This window comes from Siphateles boraxobius, unplaced genomic scaffold, assembly GCF_051911475.1.
Source record: "Siphateles boraxobius isolate OS27281-9 unplaced genomic scaffold, OSU_SipBor_1 3, whole genome shotgun sequence".
Lineage (NCBI taxonomy): Eukaryota > Metazoa > Chordata > Actinopteri > Cypriniformes > Leuciscidae > Siphateles > Siphateles boraxobius.
Window position 1 is genome coordinate 451,855 of NW_027508919.1, and position 13,146 is coordinate 465,000.

General features: G+C 35.2%; 1 protein-coding gene across 2 annotated transcripts; it reads right to left on the reverse strand.

Annotated features, from left to right (window-relative positions):
* Positions 1-1,119: 1,119 nt before the first annotated feature.
* On the reverse strand, positions 1,120-4,790 carry il21 (interleukin 21). 2 transcript variants are annotated; one of them, XM_077248058.1, is made up of 7 exons: positions 4,520-4,790; positions 4,319-4,413; positions 4,178-4,225; positions 2,631-2,753; positions 2,477-2,515; positions 2,073-2,150; positions 1,120-1,548 (listed from the first exon to the last, which is right to left on the reverse strand). In XM_077248058.1, exons 2-7 carry the CDS (start codon positions 4,373-4,375, stop codon positions 1,534-1,536), a joined length of 360 nt encoding a protein of 119 aa, XP_077104173.1. In that variant the 5' UTR covers positions 4,376-4,413; positions 4,520-4,790; the 3' UTR covers positions 1,120-1,533. The 2 variants fall into 2 exon arrangements, with proteins under 2 accessions (XP_077104173.1, XP_077104171.1); XM_077248056.1 differs by lacking the exon at positions 4,520-4,790 and having other exon boundaries at positions 4,319-4,512.
* Between the last annotated feature and the right edge of the window lie 8,356 nt (positions 4,791-13,146).

Sequence of the window (13,146 nt, forward strand, 5' to 3'; positions counted from 1 at the left end):
TCTTATCTACCGGTATTACAAATCCATCATAGGAGTCAATAGTTTTATTTGTGATAAAGCAATGGAACATGCCAAATTGAATGGACATAATTTTTGTCCAGGCTAAAAACAGTGAAATGATAATAACTGATTATGTTGTAGTCAATGTATGCTTTTTCCTGTGAGCTTTTTGTTTGTCTTTGTATTTTTAATGCTTTTTTTGTTTGCATAGTAAAATGAAACCTGTAGCTGTAGTTTGCCTTTTTTACAAAATAATTTTGTCAGATAAACACGTTTAGTGTTTAGTGTTTAGTGTGGGTCTTACAGTGAGACCAAAAACAAAAAACCCTACCCTAACAAAAAGAAATCTCAGCCTCAGATGTTGTTCAGGTTTCTCCAATAGAGGGCGCTCTTGAATGACTTTTTACTCATGTATCAATTTTTATGTACTTTTGTTTGTCTTTTATTGTTCAATATTTGGGGTCTCAATGAAGATGAGGCTGCGAAGGATAGAGTTGGTTCAATGTTTTTATACTATGCTGTCAATTGAAATGCAACATTGAAAACATCCATCCATCCATGATGGTTATTTTACATTTTTAGTTAATATTAATTAATATATATATTTATTTTTATTTATTTTGTTTCTTGCTACATCCACTACACAAACAAAACTTTGTTTAAAATGCAACTGAAATTCTGAAATAAATACAAAATTATCCTGAAATTAAATAAATAAACTGAATGATTCATATCAAGGGAAGTTTACAAGATAAGTGCATTTTAAATGCAGTTTGTACTAAATCAAATGTGCAATTTGAATTATGAGAGATTATCTGTGGTGCTCATGAAACATTTTGATGAAGACTTCTGCTTGTTTGCTAACTTTAACTGGTAGTGTATGTCCATTTCGCACAAAAACAACATGACATGTTGCTGGAAATAATCCAGGAGCTTTATAGGTTTAGCTTGAACTAATTTCCTAGTTTTTAGTTACTAAACACTTTTGAAATAGAGAGAATTCGACGTTTACCCCAAAAAACGATCACAGACATGATGTAAACAAAGAAATATTTTAATGTCAAATAAATATCATCCAAAAAAATGCATGAATCTCATTGTGAGACATAATAAGTGTGCATCTGCTTTTTAAAGAGAAGTTGGTAACATATGATCTAAATGAGTGGTTTTCCTGACAAAGATTAAGAAGCATACTTAATAAAGTGAAGGATCTAGTGGTAAGCTCTTGTATTGTTGCGTAAGGCTTAATCTTCAGCAGGGAAACACCCAAAGCGCTCTTTCAAGGAACAGGACAGCAGTGCTGAGATCTCACCACAAGGTCGCGGTAAAACAAACACAACATTTTACATCGTAAAAGGGTTAAAGTTGATAACAGCCTGTTCCTAAAACACTCGTCAATGACACGAACAATCCTTTCACAGATCTCCCAGCTCAAATAAACAATAAAATGCTCAATAAATAATCAATAAATAGGATAGCAGGAGCAGCCGTGGGTAGTGTCTTGGAGGCTCTTCACTCTTCTCGTCTCTACGCTTAACTGGCATAGATCTAGAATGAGGAAAGTAGGTCGTTACACAGTGCTTGTTATCTCTGTTTGTGCTTTCTGAGGATCTTTTCCATTCCAGCGAACAGTTAAAGAAAAGCACCGCTTGGCCAGTGGACATCAATCTCATAAAACCTGCGTTTTTGTTGGTATAAATAATGTATTTGTGTTGATTCAGCAATATTAAATAATATTAACTTGGAAACACTTTACAGTAAGGTTCATTAGTTAACATTAATGTATTAACTAATGTGAACTAACCATGAGCAATACATTTGTTACAGTATTTATTAATGTTTGTTAATGTTAGTTAATACAAATCCAGCTGTATATTGTTTGTTCATGTTAGTGCATTAATGTTAATAAATATTTTGATTTTAATAATGCATCAGTAAATGTTGAAATTAATATTAACTAAGATTACTAAATGCTGAAGAAGTATTATTTATTCTTAGTTCATGTTAACTAATGAACCTAACTTTGATGCTATCACCATTTTAGTCAGTCCATAAGAAGAAGTGATTCTCACCTTTTGTAGAAGAGTTCGAAAGTTCTGCACAAACGTTTGGCTGTCAACCTCGCTGTACGATGATTCACACTGAGCTTTCTGAAACAGAACATTGTACACGTCAGAACCGTATGCAATCATATTTCATTTTTTACCATGTAAACACTCTTAAAAATAAAGGTTCCAAAAGGGTGTTTTGCAGCATTTTTTGGCCCTCCAAAGAACATTTCAGTTAACAGTTCTTATAGGAAACTATTTTTTCTTAGTGTGAAGAACATTTTTCCACTATAAAGAAGCTTTAGCGTAATGGAAAGTTTCCATGGATGTTAACGGTTCTTCATGGAACCATTGACGCCAATGAGGACCTTTAGTTTTCAAGAGTGTATAAAATGTTAATTTCCAGCAGTTATTGCTTTGTTTCTCACCTTTGTCTCTTCCGGTTTGCAACTGGGCAACCCATTCAACTGTGAAAATAAAGAACAATGAATGAATAAATAAATCAGTTTTTTCTCATTTCTGAGGTGTATGTCTGTTTAAAACAAGAACAATGAACTGAAGGCGTAATAAACACACACTCACAATGATTTTTTTGCCAAGCTCCCTGGTGATTTTCTGCTGGATCTTTACAAGTTTAGCATTGGTGACCGGCACACGGGTCATGCTATGCCTAAAAGATTCCAGCGCAGATGCAATACAGCAGTCCTGTCGAAAGAAACAAAGACAACCGTTTAACACAAATGCACTTTGCACTTCTTTTTTTTCTTTTTACTTCTTAATGAGTTCAGATGGAATGGATTTTACCTAACAATGATCTCTCTCTCTCTCTCTCTCTCTCTCTCTCTCTCTCTCTCTCTCTCTCTCTCTCTCTCTCTCACTCTCTCTCTCTCTCTCTCTCACTCTCTCTCTCTCTCTCTCTCTCTCTCTCTCTCACTCTCTCTCTCTCTCTCTCTCTCTCTCTCTCACTCTCTCTCTCTCTCTCTCTCTCTCTCTCTCTCTCTCTCTCTCTCTCTCTCTCTCTCTCTCTCTCTCTCTCTCTCTCTCTCTCTCGGTATTGCATGCAGACATATACATCTTGACTCCAAATTTCCCTTCTGCACATTTAGCAGTTTTCACAGAAACTATGAGAAAACTCTTTCTTTCCACACTGAACCCAGAACGTTTTCTGCTAGAGCGTGTACAGAAACTGCCACTCTCATTAAGAAGTCATTACAAAACAAATGTTACTGTAAAAAATGCATGCAATAATAATAATAAGCAGCGGGAGAAGAATAAAGACTCTAAAGGTTCTAAATGGAACCTTCAATGGTTCCGTCAGGCGCTACATTTATACATAGAAGCTTCATGGGATCATTTCTTGGATTTAGACTTAATTAAATAATTTATTTTAATTTTTTTTAATTACATTTCATAAACTAAGCAGTTCGTAAAGTTACTTATTCCCAAGGAAAAAATGAAATAAGCTGTTAAACATGAAAGTATTAATCAATCATTAAAGGTTCTATAAAGTTCTATTTAGAACCCCAGTAAGAAGTGCAGCAGGTTTAACTGTGAAACAGGACAAATCTGGGTTACACTTTATTTTAAGGTGTCATTGTTACAGTGTAATTATATATTTAAGTACTGAGTGATATTAAGCAACTACATGTACTTACTATAGGATTAGGATTTGGTTTAGGGTTAGTTGCATGTAATTATGCATATAAGCTGTACTCTCACTGTCATAAATTACTCATCAGATTTCTCCTAAATGAAGCAAACTCTCTCCTGACCGACTCTAATCTAAAAAAGAAGCGATTACCAATCGAGAGGGTGTTTGCCAAGAAAAGCATGACTAAAAGTTGTTATTTCTATCTTGATTTCAGCTCAGCAAACTGGATTCATTGAAATGTTGTTCATCAACCCACACGTTCTGAACGCGTTTGAAAATCAATTAGTCTGTATCACGTTGAAGTGAAACCCGCTGTGTATAAGGTGGGCTGTATAATGACAGAAGCATCTTTATATCACAGCAAGTCGAATCACTGAGTCATGCAGAAACCGCTATGAAAACGAGAACCCTAATTATGTGCTCGTCCAGACATAAAAACGACTTAATGGAGCAGAAGAGGAGAAAACGAGGTTCTTACCTTCAAATCATTGGTGGTGGGTGAGTTGATCAAAGTTGTGCTTTTGCCCTTTTTTAGAGAAGAGAAGAAAAAAATCAGATTTAAAAACGTGTAAAACTAACGCCGCAGATCCCAGCCGTAGATCTCTCGAAATCAACTTACCATTCCTTTCTTAATCTTCTCGAGTTCATTCATAACTTTGCCGAGCGTGAGTATCATCGGCGACTCGTCAGCCTGCGAAACGAACCAACACGCCACTGCGAACAGAACACACACAGACGCCTTCATGTTTAAGCTGCAACGTTTCTTCTCTAAAGCTAGTTGGATTGATGTCCTTCATACTGTCAACAGGTACACAATCACCTTTATATAAGAATCCTTGAGGACGCAGGAAAACCGCTTCTCTGTGGAGATTGGAAAGTCGATTTTTACAATGAGTAATTTAGTTTTTCTTTTCCATTGGCCTTCGTCATGACTGTAAGTTGACAAAGATTTAATCGAGAGGCGCGTGCGCGGGGGTGTACGGATGCAGTGTGTGTGTGTGTGTGTGTGAACCTGACCCGGACTTTCTGCACACTTGGCAGGAAACTACAAAATGCTGTCAGTTCCTCTTCTCATTCTGAATCAGCATCAGAAACATTGTGTGTGTGTGTGTGTGTGTGTGTGTGTGTGTGTGTGTGTGTGTGTGTGTGTGCGAGCAGCTATAGGTGCGGCATCATCAAGCACAAGTGGATATGACAAAGGTGCTTTTTACTTTGCGGCTTCCCACACAAACCATATTGATTATAGACAAAAACAGGAAGTTTAATGTATTTTTCATCTTATGAGATAAGAATAACCCTGGAAATGAAATATTTACACCCAAACCCTGAAAGGGTTAAATTACCGAACATATAGGTAACTAAAATTAAAACCGTAAAAATAATAACACACAATATTCGTTACTTGAAATAAAATAAATAAGGCTATATATATATATATAAAAAAAAAACATTGCTTTCATTTAGTTTAACTCACATTCTAAAATAATTAATGAAAACTATAGTATAGGTATATGTAAAAACAAAACAAAAACTACTAAAAATGACAAAAATTCACACTTTAACTAACATAAAAATATATACAATATTTTAAAAAAAAACTTTAAAAATGTTTTGCAAGAAATTTCTGGGTAACACTTTAGTTTAGGGTACAATTTTCAATAACTAGTTGCTTATTAGCATGCATATTACTAGGATATTGACTGTTTATTAGTACTTATAAAGCACATATTAATGCCATATTTTGCATGACCATATTCTACATCCCTAAATCCTACCCAATACCTAAACTTAACAACTGCCTTACTAACTATTAATAAGTAGGAATTAGGAGTTTACTGAGGAGAAATTCACAGTTAATAGTTAGTTAATAGTGAGAATTGGACCCTAAACTAAAGTGTGACCGAATACGGTTTCATGTATGTTTAATTCTGTGTACTAATAATAATAATAATAGTATGTTTATTTTTTAGAGCACCTTTCAAGAACCCAAGGTCGCTTCACAAAAGTATTACTTCCTTGTGAATTTTCTATATTCCAAATTATTGGTGAAATTTACCACCGGTAAAGTGAAAATCGTTTTCAGTGTAATTGAATCTCAATGATACTAAAGCAACACGGCTTGTGGCTTCAGTTCCGCAGTGTCACGACACACACTTAGAGAGACGCGATCACTCAACATCAGAGAACAGGAAATGAGCTCACAGTGGGCCTCTGAAAGAACCCCTCCGCCGGCCAATCACAGGCCTCGCTCAACAGGAAGTGGTGTGTGTCGTACCATAGTGTCACCGCGACAGGGAAAGGCCCTCGTGACCCCCGGACAGGACAGGTTCACGCTGGGGATTCCTCCCTTCACCAGGATCATGGAAGTAATTTGTGCTCGAGGTGAAAAACGACATGATTCGAAACTTTCCTCCATCAGTCATGTCTAGATCTGAATGGTTTCCCTCAACCTGGAAAGCGCAATGAGTGTGTGGGTTTATGTGTGAGTGTGTGGGAGGGGGTCTAGTGGTGGCATCCATATCATGACATACATAAAACATACAAAAGCTCACTGATACAGATCTGTGTTTTCTGATGACGAAAATCCGTCTAAAAGATGTGTCAAGAATGAGCAGCGACGGAATATGCTGAAATATTTTTGGATTGGAACAGTTTATTAAACCTTTATACTTATATATATATATATATATATAAATATGGACTTTCGTGGATCTGCTGATATTTATAAAGACAAAAAGTTGTAAGATGAAATGCTGATGCTTGTAAACCAACGAGATATATTTATTACAGTATAACAGACTTTTTGCATAAAATTCATATCTGTTGTCTCTATATCTCTCAATAATGTCTTAGTAAGATGATATTTAAAAGCTTAGTTTTATGATCAAAGCTCTCTGTAGTTTTATGTTTTGCAATACAATAATGATTGAGAGATGAACAAAAAACCTGATGATCATATTTGATACTCATGTTTGAACATGATTAAAAAAAAGTTAATCTAGTAAAACTCGTAAAACTTAGTTGCTTCAGTCCAGAGTGTTTACAATATTAATTTATGCTTGTATTTACTTAATAAAACCAGGAATGATTTCACAGCAAAAAGACGATTTAAAGTATGAGCTGAAGCTGACGTTTATGCAATTATACTAAAAGACTTTTACTTGCTAAAAACAGTATCCATCAGACGACAGAAGGACTGTAGGAGATTGTGGTTTATCTTTAGCTTAGATCATGTTGATCATTTAAAGAAATGTGTGTAACAAATATGAAACAGTAGGCTTTATAAAGTTAAAACATGGTATTAAAGTATTAAAGTCCCATATAGTCAATGGTTGTATACCTTAAAACTCATATTTGATCACCAAATTGACATATTTAAATATTTTCCCCTTGAAAATAATGTCTTCATATCTTAAAATATCTTGAATGTAACTTGACACCCTTGCCTCATTTAGTATGCGCGGTTCTATGAATATGCAAATGAGCCGCGCCTCTACTCACTCACAGCAGCTCGCTGTGATGATCACACGTTGATCTGATTGGTTACAAGGTAGTTCAGTAATTAATATGATAAGCATTTTGCTTGACTACTTTATAAAAAAATAAATAATATGTTGCTAATGTTACACAAACCATTTTCCTGTTTGCCATGGTTTATCTTACAGCATAATAAAAAACCACAGACACAAACAAAAAAAGATGATTTTCACCACAGGTCTTTAAAAAGAGCGGTGAGGCCAACATGTTTTTGGTAAGTTTGTGCCTCTGAGGTGTTTTTTCCCGCCTTACTATATCACACTAATATATATATTATATATTGTCTAAAAGTTTAATAAATATTTCAACATATTCCATCGCTCTTATCTTTTAGACGAATTTTCTTCATCAGAAAAACACAGATCTGTATCAGTTAACTTTTGTAAATGTAAGCTGCAGGCATAATCATATTAGCTGTAATATTCCATAAAAAAATTATATGTAGTATTTTATGAATGAGAGACATTCACGTTCTGTAGATTTCTGCTGACACAGATTCTGTGTAGGCCTGGAAATGAAAATAAAATCAAAACTGACCCAGTTTACGTCTTTTATAAATGCTCCTTTTCATTATCAGTTTATGTCACTGGGGATTTTTAACCCGTCTCCATTCAATCCTTTTCTGATGGATACGATCAAATCCCGTCCTACTTTTTCCCCCTTGTTGAATATTCTTTGTCTTGGCATCATGCCACTTTCCAGAAGAGCTTATGAATGTTGTTTGTTTCATGTTGACTTTACAGATGTTGAGATACAGATCGGTGTTATCTGTGGCTGATGATGTAAAACGCAAGAAAATACTGGAGGCATGAGGAATGATTCACACTAAAAAATTACACTTTTAGATATTATATTATATATAAGAGTCTGGAATGATGATGTTTATTTACCTGCAAGACGTTTATAACTTGCTAATTTTACAAATATATACATAGATTTTTCCTAGATATATATAATTTTCAATCAATTTTGTCCGTTTTATATATATATATATTAATCAATAATATCTCAGTAATATAACTACATATTTTTTGTTTATTGATTAATATGAGGTTAAAATATCCATGCATTAAAAAACTGCATACAAATCTACAATGACTTAAAAAAATGCTATAAAATTAATTTTAGGGTCTTGTGACACTGTATTTTATTTTGTTTTATTTTAATTTTATTTCGGTCCTCACACATCATTTTCCAAAGTAAAGAAAAGAAAAGAAAAAAATATATATATACACTCACGTAAAGGATTATTAGGAACACCTGTTCAATTTCTCATTAATGCAATTATCTAATCAACCAATCACATGGCAGTTGCTTCAATGCATTTAGGGGTGTGGTCCTGGTCAAGACAATCTCCTGAACTCCAAACTGAATGTCAGAATGGGAAAGAAAGGTGATTTAAGCAATTTTGAGCGTGGCATGGTTGTTGATGCCAGACGGGCCGGTCTGAGTATTTCACAATCTGCTCAGTTACTGGGATTTTCACGCACAACCATTTCTAGGGTTTACAAAGATCCCTAGAAATGTTCCTGTGGGCGAAAATGCCTTGTTGATGCTAGAGGTCAGAGGAGAATGGGCCGACTGATTCAAGCTGATAGAAGAGCAACTTTGACTGAAATAACCACTCGTTACAACCGAGGTATGCAGCAAAGCATTTGTGAAGCCACAACACGCACAACCTTGAGGCGGATGGGCTACAACAGCAGAAGACCCCACCGGGTACCACTCATCTCCACTACAAATAGGAAAAAGAGGCTACAACTTGCAAGAGCTCACCAAAATTGGACAGTTGAAGACTGGAAAAATGTTGCCTGGTCTGATGAGTCTCGATTTCTGTTGAGACATTCAGATGGTAGAGTCAGTGTTTGGCGTAAACAGAATGAGAACATGGATCCATCATGCCTTGTTACCACTATGCAGGCTGGTGGTGGTGGTGGTGTAATGGTGTGGGGGATGTTTTCTTGGCACACTTTAGGCCCCTTAGTGCCAATTGGGCATCGTTTAAATGCCACGGCCTACCTGAGCATTGTTTCTGACCATGTCCACCCCTTTATGGCCACCATGTACCCATCCTCTGGTGGCTACTTCCAGAAGGATAATGCACCATGTCACAAAGCTCGAATCATTTCAAATTGGTTTCTTTAACATGACAATGAGTTCACTGTAATGAGTTCACTAAAATGTCCCCCACAGTCACCAGATCTCAACCCAATAGAGCATCTTTGGGAAGTGGTGGAACGGGAGCTTCGTGCCCTGGATGTGCATCCCACAAATCTCCATCAACTGCAAGATGCTATCCTATCAATATGGGCCAACATTTCTAAAGAATGCTTTCAGCACCTTGTTGTTTCAATGCCACGTAGAATTAAGGCAGTTCTGAAGGCGAAAGGGGGTCAAACACATTATTAGTATGGTGTTTTTAATAATCCTTTAGGTGAGTATGTATATATATATATATATATATATATAAACATAATAACCGAAAAAAGGTGTAGGCTGAAGCCTTTGCTTATTACGCCTACCCTTTATACATAATTATTTAATGAGCGTCACTTTCCTCTCTGGATTTGATCCATTCAAAATAAACAAACCGTTACATAAGACAATTTCCAAAAAGTACATACATGATTACAAAGGTACACATATCAGAAATTATTTCAATAGTTTACATATGACGTACACAAATTATTCATATTGAGTTATATAATTGTTTCACCTTGTTTTTAAACATTTTCTTGAATTTACAGATATATCAAAAGTATTTCATGTTAACTGGTGATAGACAGATGATAGATAGATAAATAGATAGATAGATAGATAGATAGATATAGATAGACAGACAGACAGATAATAGATAGATAGACAGCAGGTGACAGATAGATAGATAGATAGATAGATAGATAGACAGATGATAGATAGATAGATAAATAGATAGATAGACAGACAATAGATAGACAGATGATACATAGACAGACGATAGATAGACGATAGACAGATGATACATAGACTGACAATAGATAGATAGATAGACAGATGATAGATAGATAGATAGATAGATAGATAGACAGACAATAGATAGACAGATGATACATAGACAGACAATAGATAGATAGACAGATGATAGATAGATAGATAGATAGATATATAGATAGGGAGACAGAAAGATAGATGATGGATGGATGGATGGACAGATTTTTATTTTCATTCTGTTTTTTGTTTTTGTTTCAATTTTGTTTGGTTAACTTCAAAGCCTCATTCTTTTTGCAAAAACTAATGTAAAATGTTTTCAATGTTCAAACTTTTCTCTTTTAACATTCATATGTGATGACTAACGTCACAAAAGTCCCAAAATCAAATACAATATTAGCATACAAAAATAATGTGATGCAGTGGAAAAGTGTCTGAGGCAAGATGACAAAGAGAGGACAATTTTGTTTACCTTAAAAGGCAATGCTCAATATTTCCATTGAAGGAAAATGTGCCTTTATGTATTTCGACAGTTAATCGACCGCAACACAAAATCTGACACGAACTTCACAGCAAGCAAACTGCAAAATTACCTTTGTATTAGTTCCCATAGTAGTTTCACATTAAAAATATGCATTTCTAAAACTCAAAAAGGTGTGATAATAAATCAAGTATCTTTGCTTAAATGTGGGAAAGACCCTAACGTTGATCAAACATAACCTATAGCTAAAATAGAGAGAATATTTCAAGTTATGAGTCAGTTTCTGTTGCCATATTTCCATCAAAAGATGAAACCAAGCAAAAATCTGAACAGAATTCTTACTCACTGTTTTTCTGTTAAAACAAGGCCGTGAACCACATCGTTTGAATACCAGAGCCTACATTAAAACAGGTGAAACTAGTCTTTAAGTCAGAGCAAAGTTCCTTAAATCTTCAGGTCTTTTTGTAATATTTGAGAGTTGTTTGTTGTGTGGAGGAGGTTCACACATGCTGATATTGAGGTGGGTTACAGTGCATTAAAATGCCATTCAGCCCACAAAACAAAACAAACAAATTGACTCACGCTTAAATGGAGTCTCGACCAAACAGTTCTGACTTGACTGAGTCATGTTATGGTTTTAGAAGCTGCTATAAATCAGGAACTTCATGTTTTTGTGCATTGCATACATCAGTGAGGAACATACATTAAGGAACAAGAACTACAATACATAACTGACATACACTACTCAATACCATATATGCATATTTAGTAGTGGGTATAGATGGTTATTCAGAACAGGGGAACATTTTTGAACTTTTTTTTTTTTTTTTGCAATTTGCTCTTTTGCATGACAACTATTGACTCATTTGTGTCTGTTTGTATTCCTTAGTTAAATTAACATAACTTAAGCTGAGAACTTCTGAGATATGAATGATCATGATGGTTTATAAAAATAAACAAAATACACAAGATGTTCCTCTCTTTAAGACACACACACACACACACACACACACACACACACACACACACACACACACACACACACACACACACACACACAATCAAAAGCTCATGATCATATGAAAGAAGAGTACATATGAGAAAATCTAATCATGGCCTAAACATGCATTACAGATTCACAATGTATGTGAATTGTATATTTCACAAAAGTATTTTATTATTGCATATTTTAAGACACCAGGCCCTTCATTCTTATTTTTTTTAATGGGATATTGCAGTATTTATTATAAATGATTAATCCGTGCACATCGTTATTGTTTTAAATTCATGTTCCTGGTAACCTTGAATCAGAATAAGTTCCTCTCGCAGCATCCCTTCTCTTCTCTGATGATGTGGGCGGAGCTATAACCTGTCACTCACATGAGATCCACCAATAGCAAACCACAACCATCCAATCAATTCCACACAGACAAAATTAAGCCCCGCCCACATTTGTTCTCGTTCCAGAAGCGTTTCACTCGGATATACGAAACAACAGGGAAGAAAAGACGAGCACAACTTTTGTTTCTTTTTTTAATTCTCTTTTTATTTGCAGAACTGGGTAGCGCACCACTTCAGGTAATGAAAACATCACAGGTCTACTCTACACAAAGCACAAGTACAGTCAAATGAAATCAGATCTAATTGGTCTTACATACTCAGTCCATTTGGTCCAAATCTTATAAAACTTTTCTTTTTCAACTTTAAGGGAAAAGGATATCTTTTCCATAATATAAATCTCATAGACAATTTCAATCCATTCATCAATGGTGGGTGGGTCTACTTTTAACCATTTCCTCGTAACAGATTTCTTACTGGCTGCCAATAGTATCGCCAGCAGTTTTGTATCATTGATGATCCATGTTTCATACCCTAGATAGTCCAAATACACAGTTTCACATTTAAGTGGAATGTTTACATTAAATACATTGTTTATATGTTTGTGGATCTCTTCCCAGTAAGGTCTTATTGTCTGGCAGTCCCCAAAAATATGGAAGTGGTTGGCTCCATTAGATCCACAAAGTCTCCGACAGGCCCTGGTATCGTTTCTGAATGGGTGTGATAAAAAAATCTTGCAATGTTTTTCCAGCAAAACTCCCGCCATGTGTTTGACCCGGTTGATAACCATTATAACTGGCATATTTTCCCCCAGCTCTCCCGTGTGATCATCACTTTTACTTCCCTTTACCATTTCTTCTTTATGTATTCTGTATTTTGTTGTTCAGATAATTGTATAGCATTGTATAGTTTGGAGATAATTTTGTTGCTCGGTCTGGGTTTGGTTATTGATAAAAAATACTTTGAGGAACCCTGTTCCACTTGTTCCTAACACCCATTTAAGATTTTCGTTAAAGTGATGCCTCACTTGCAGGTTCCTAAAAAAATCATCTTTTCCCAGTCCATAATCTTTCTGTAGGGTCTCAAAACTCTGGATTCCCCCTCTGTGGATAAATGACTGAGAA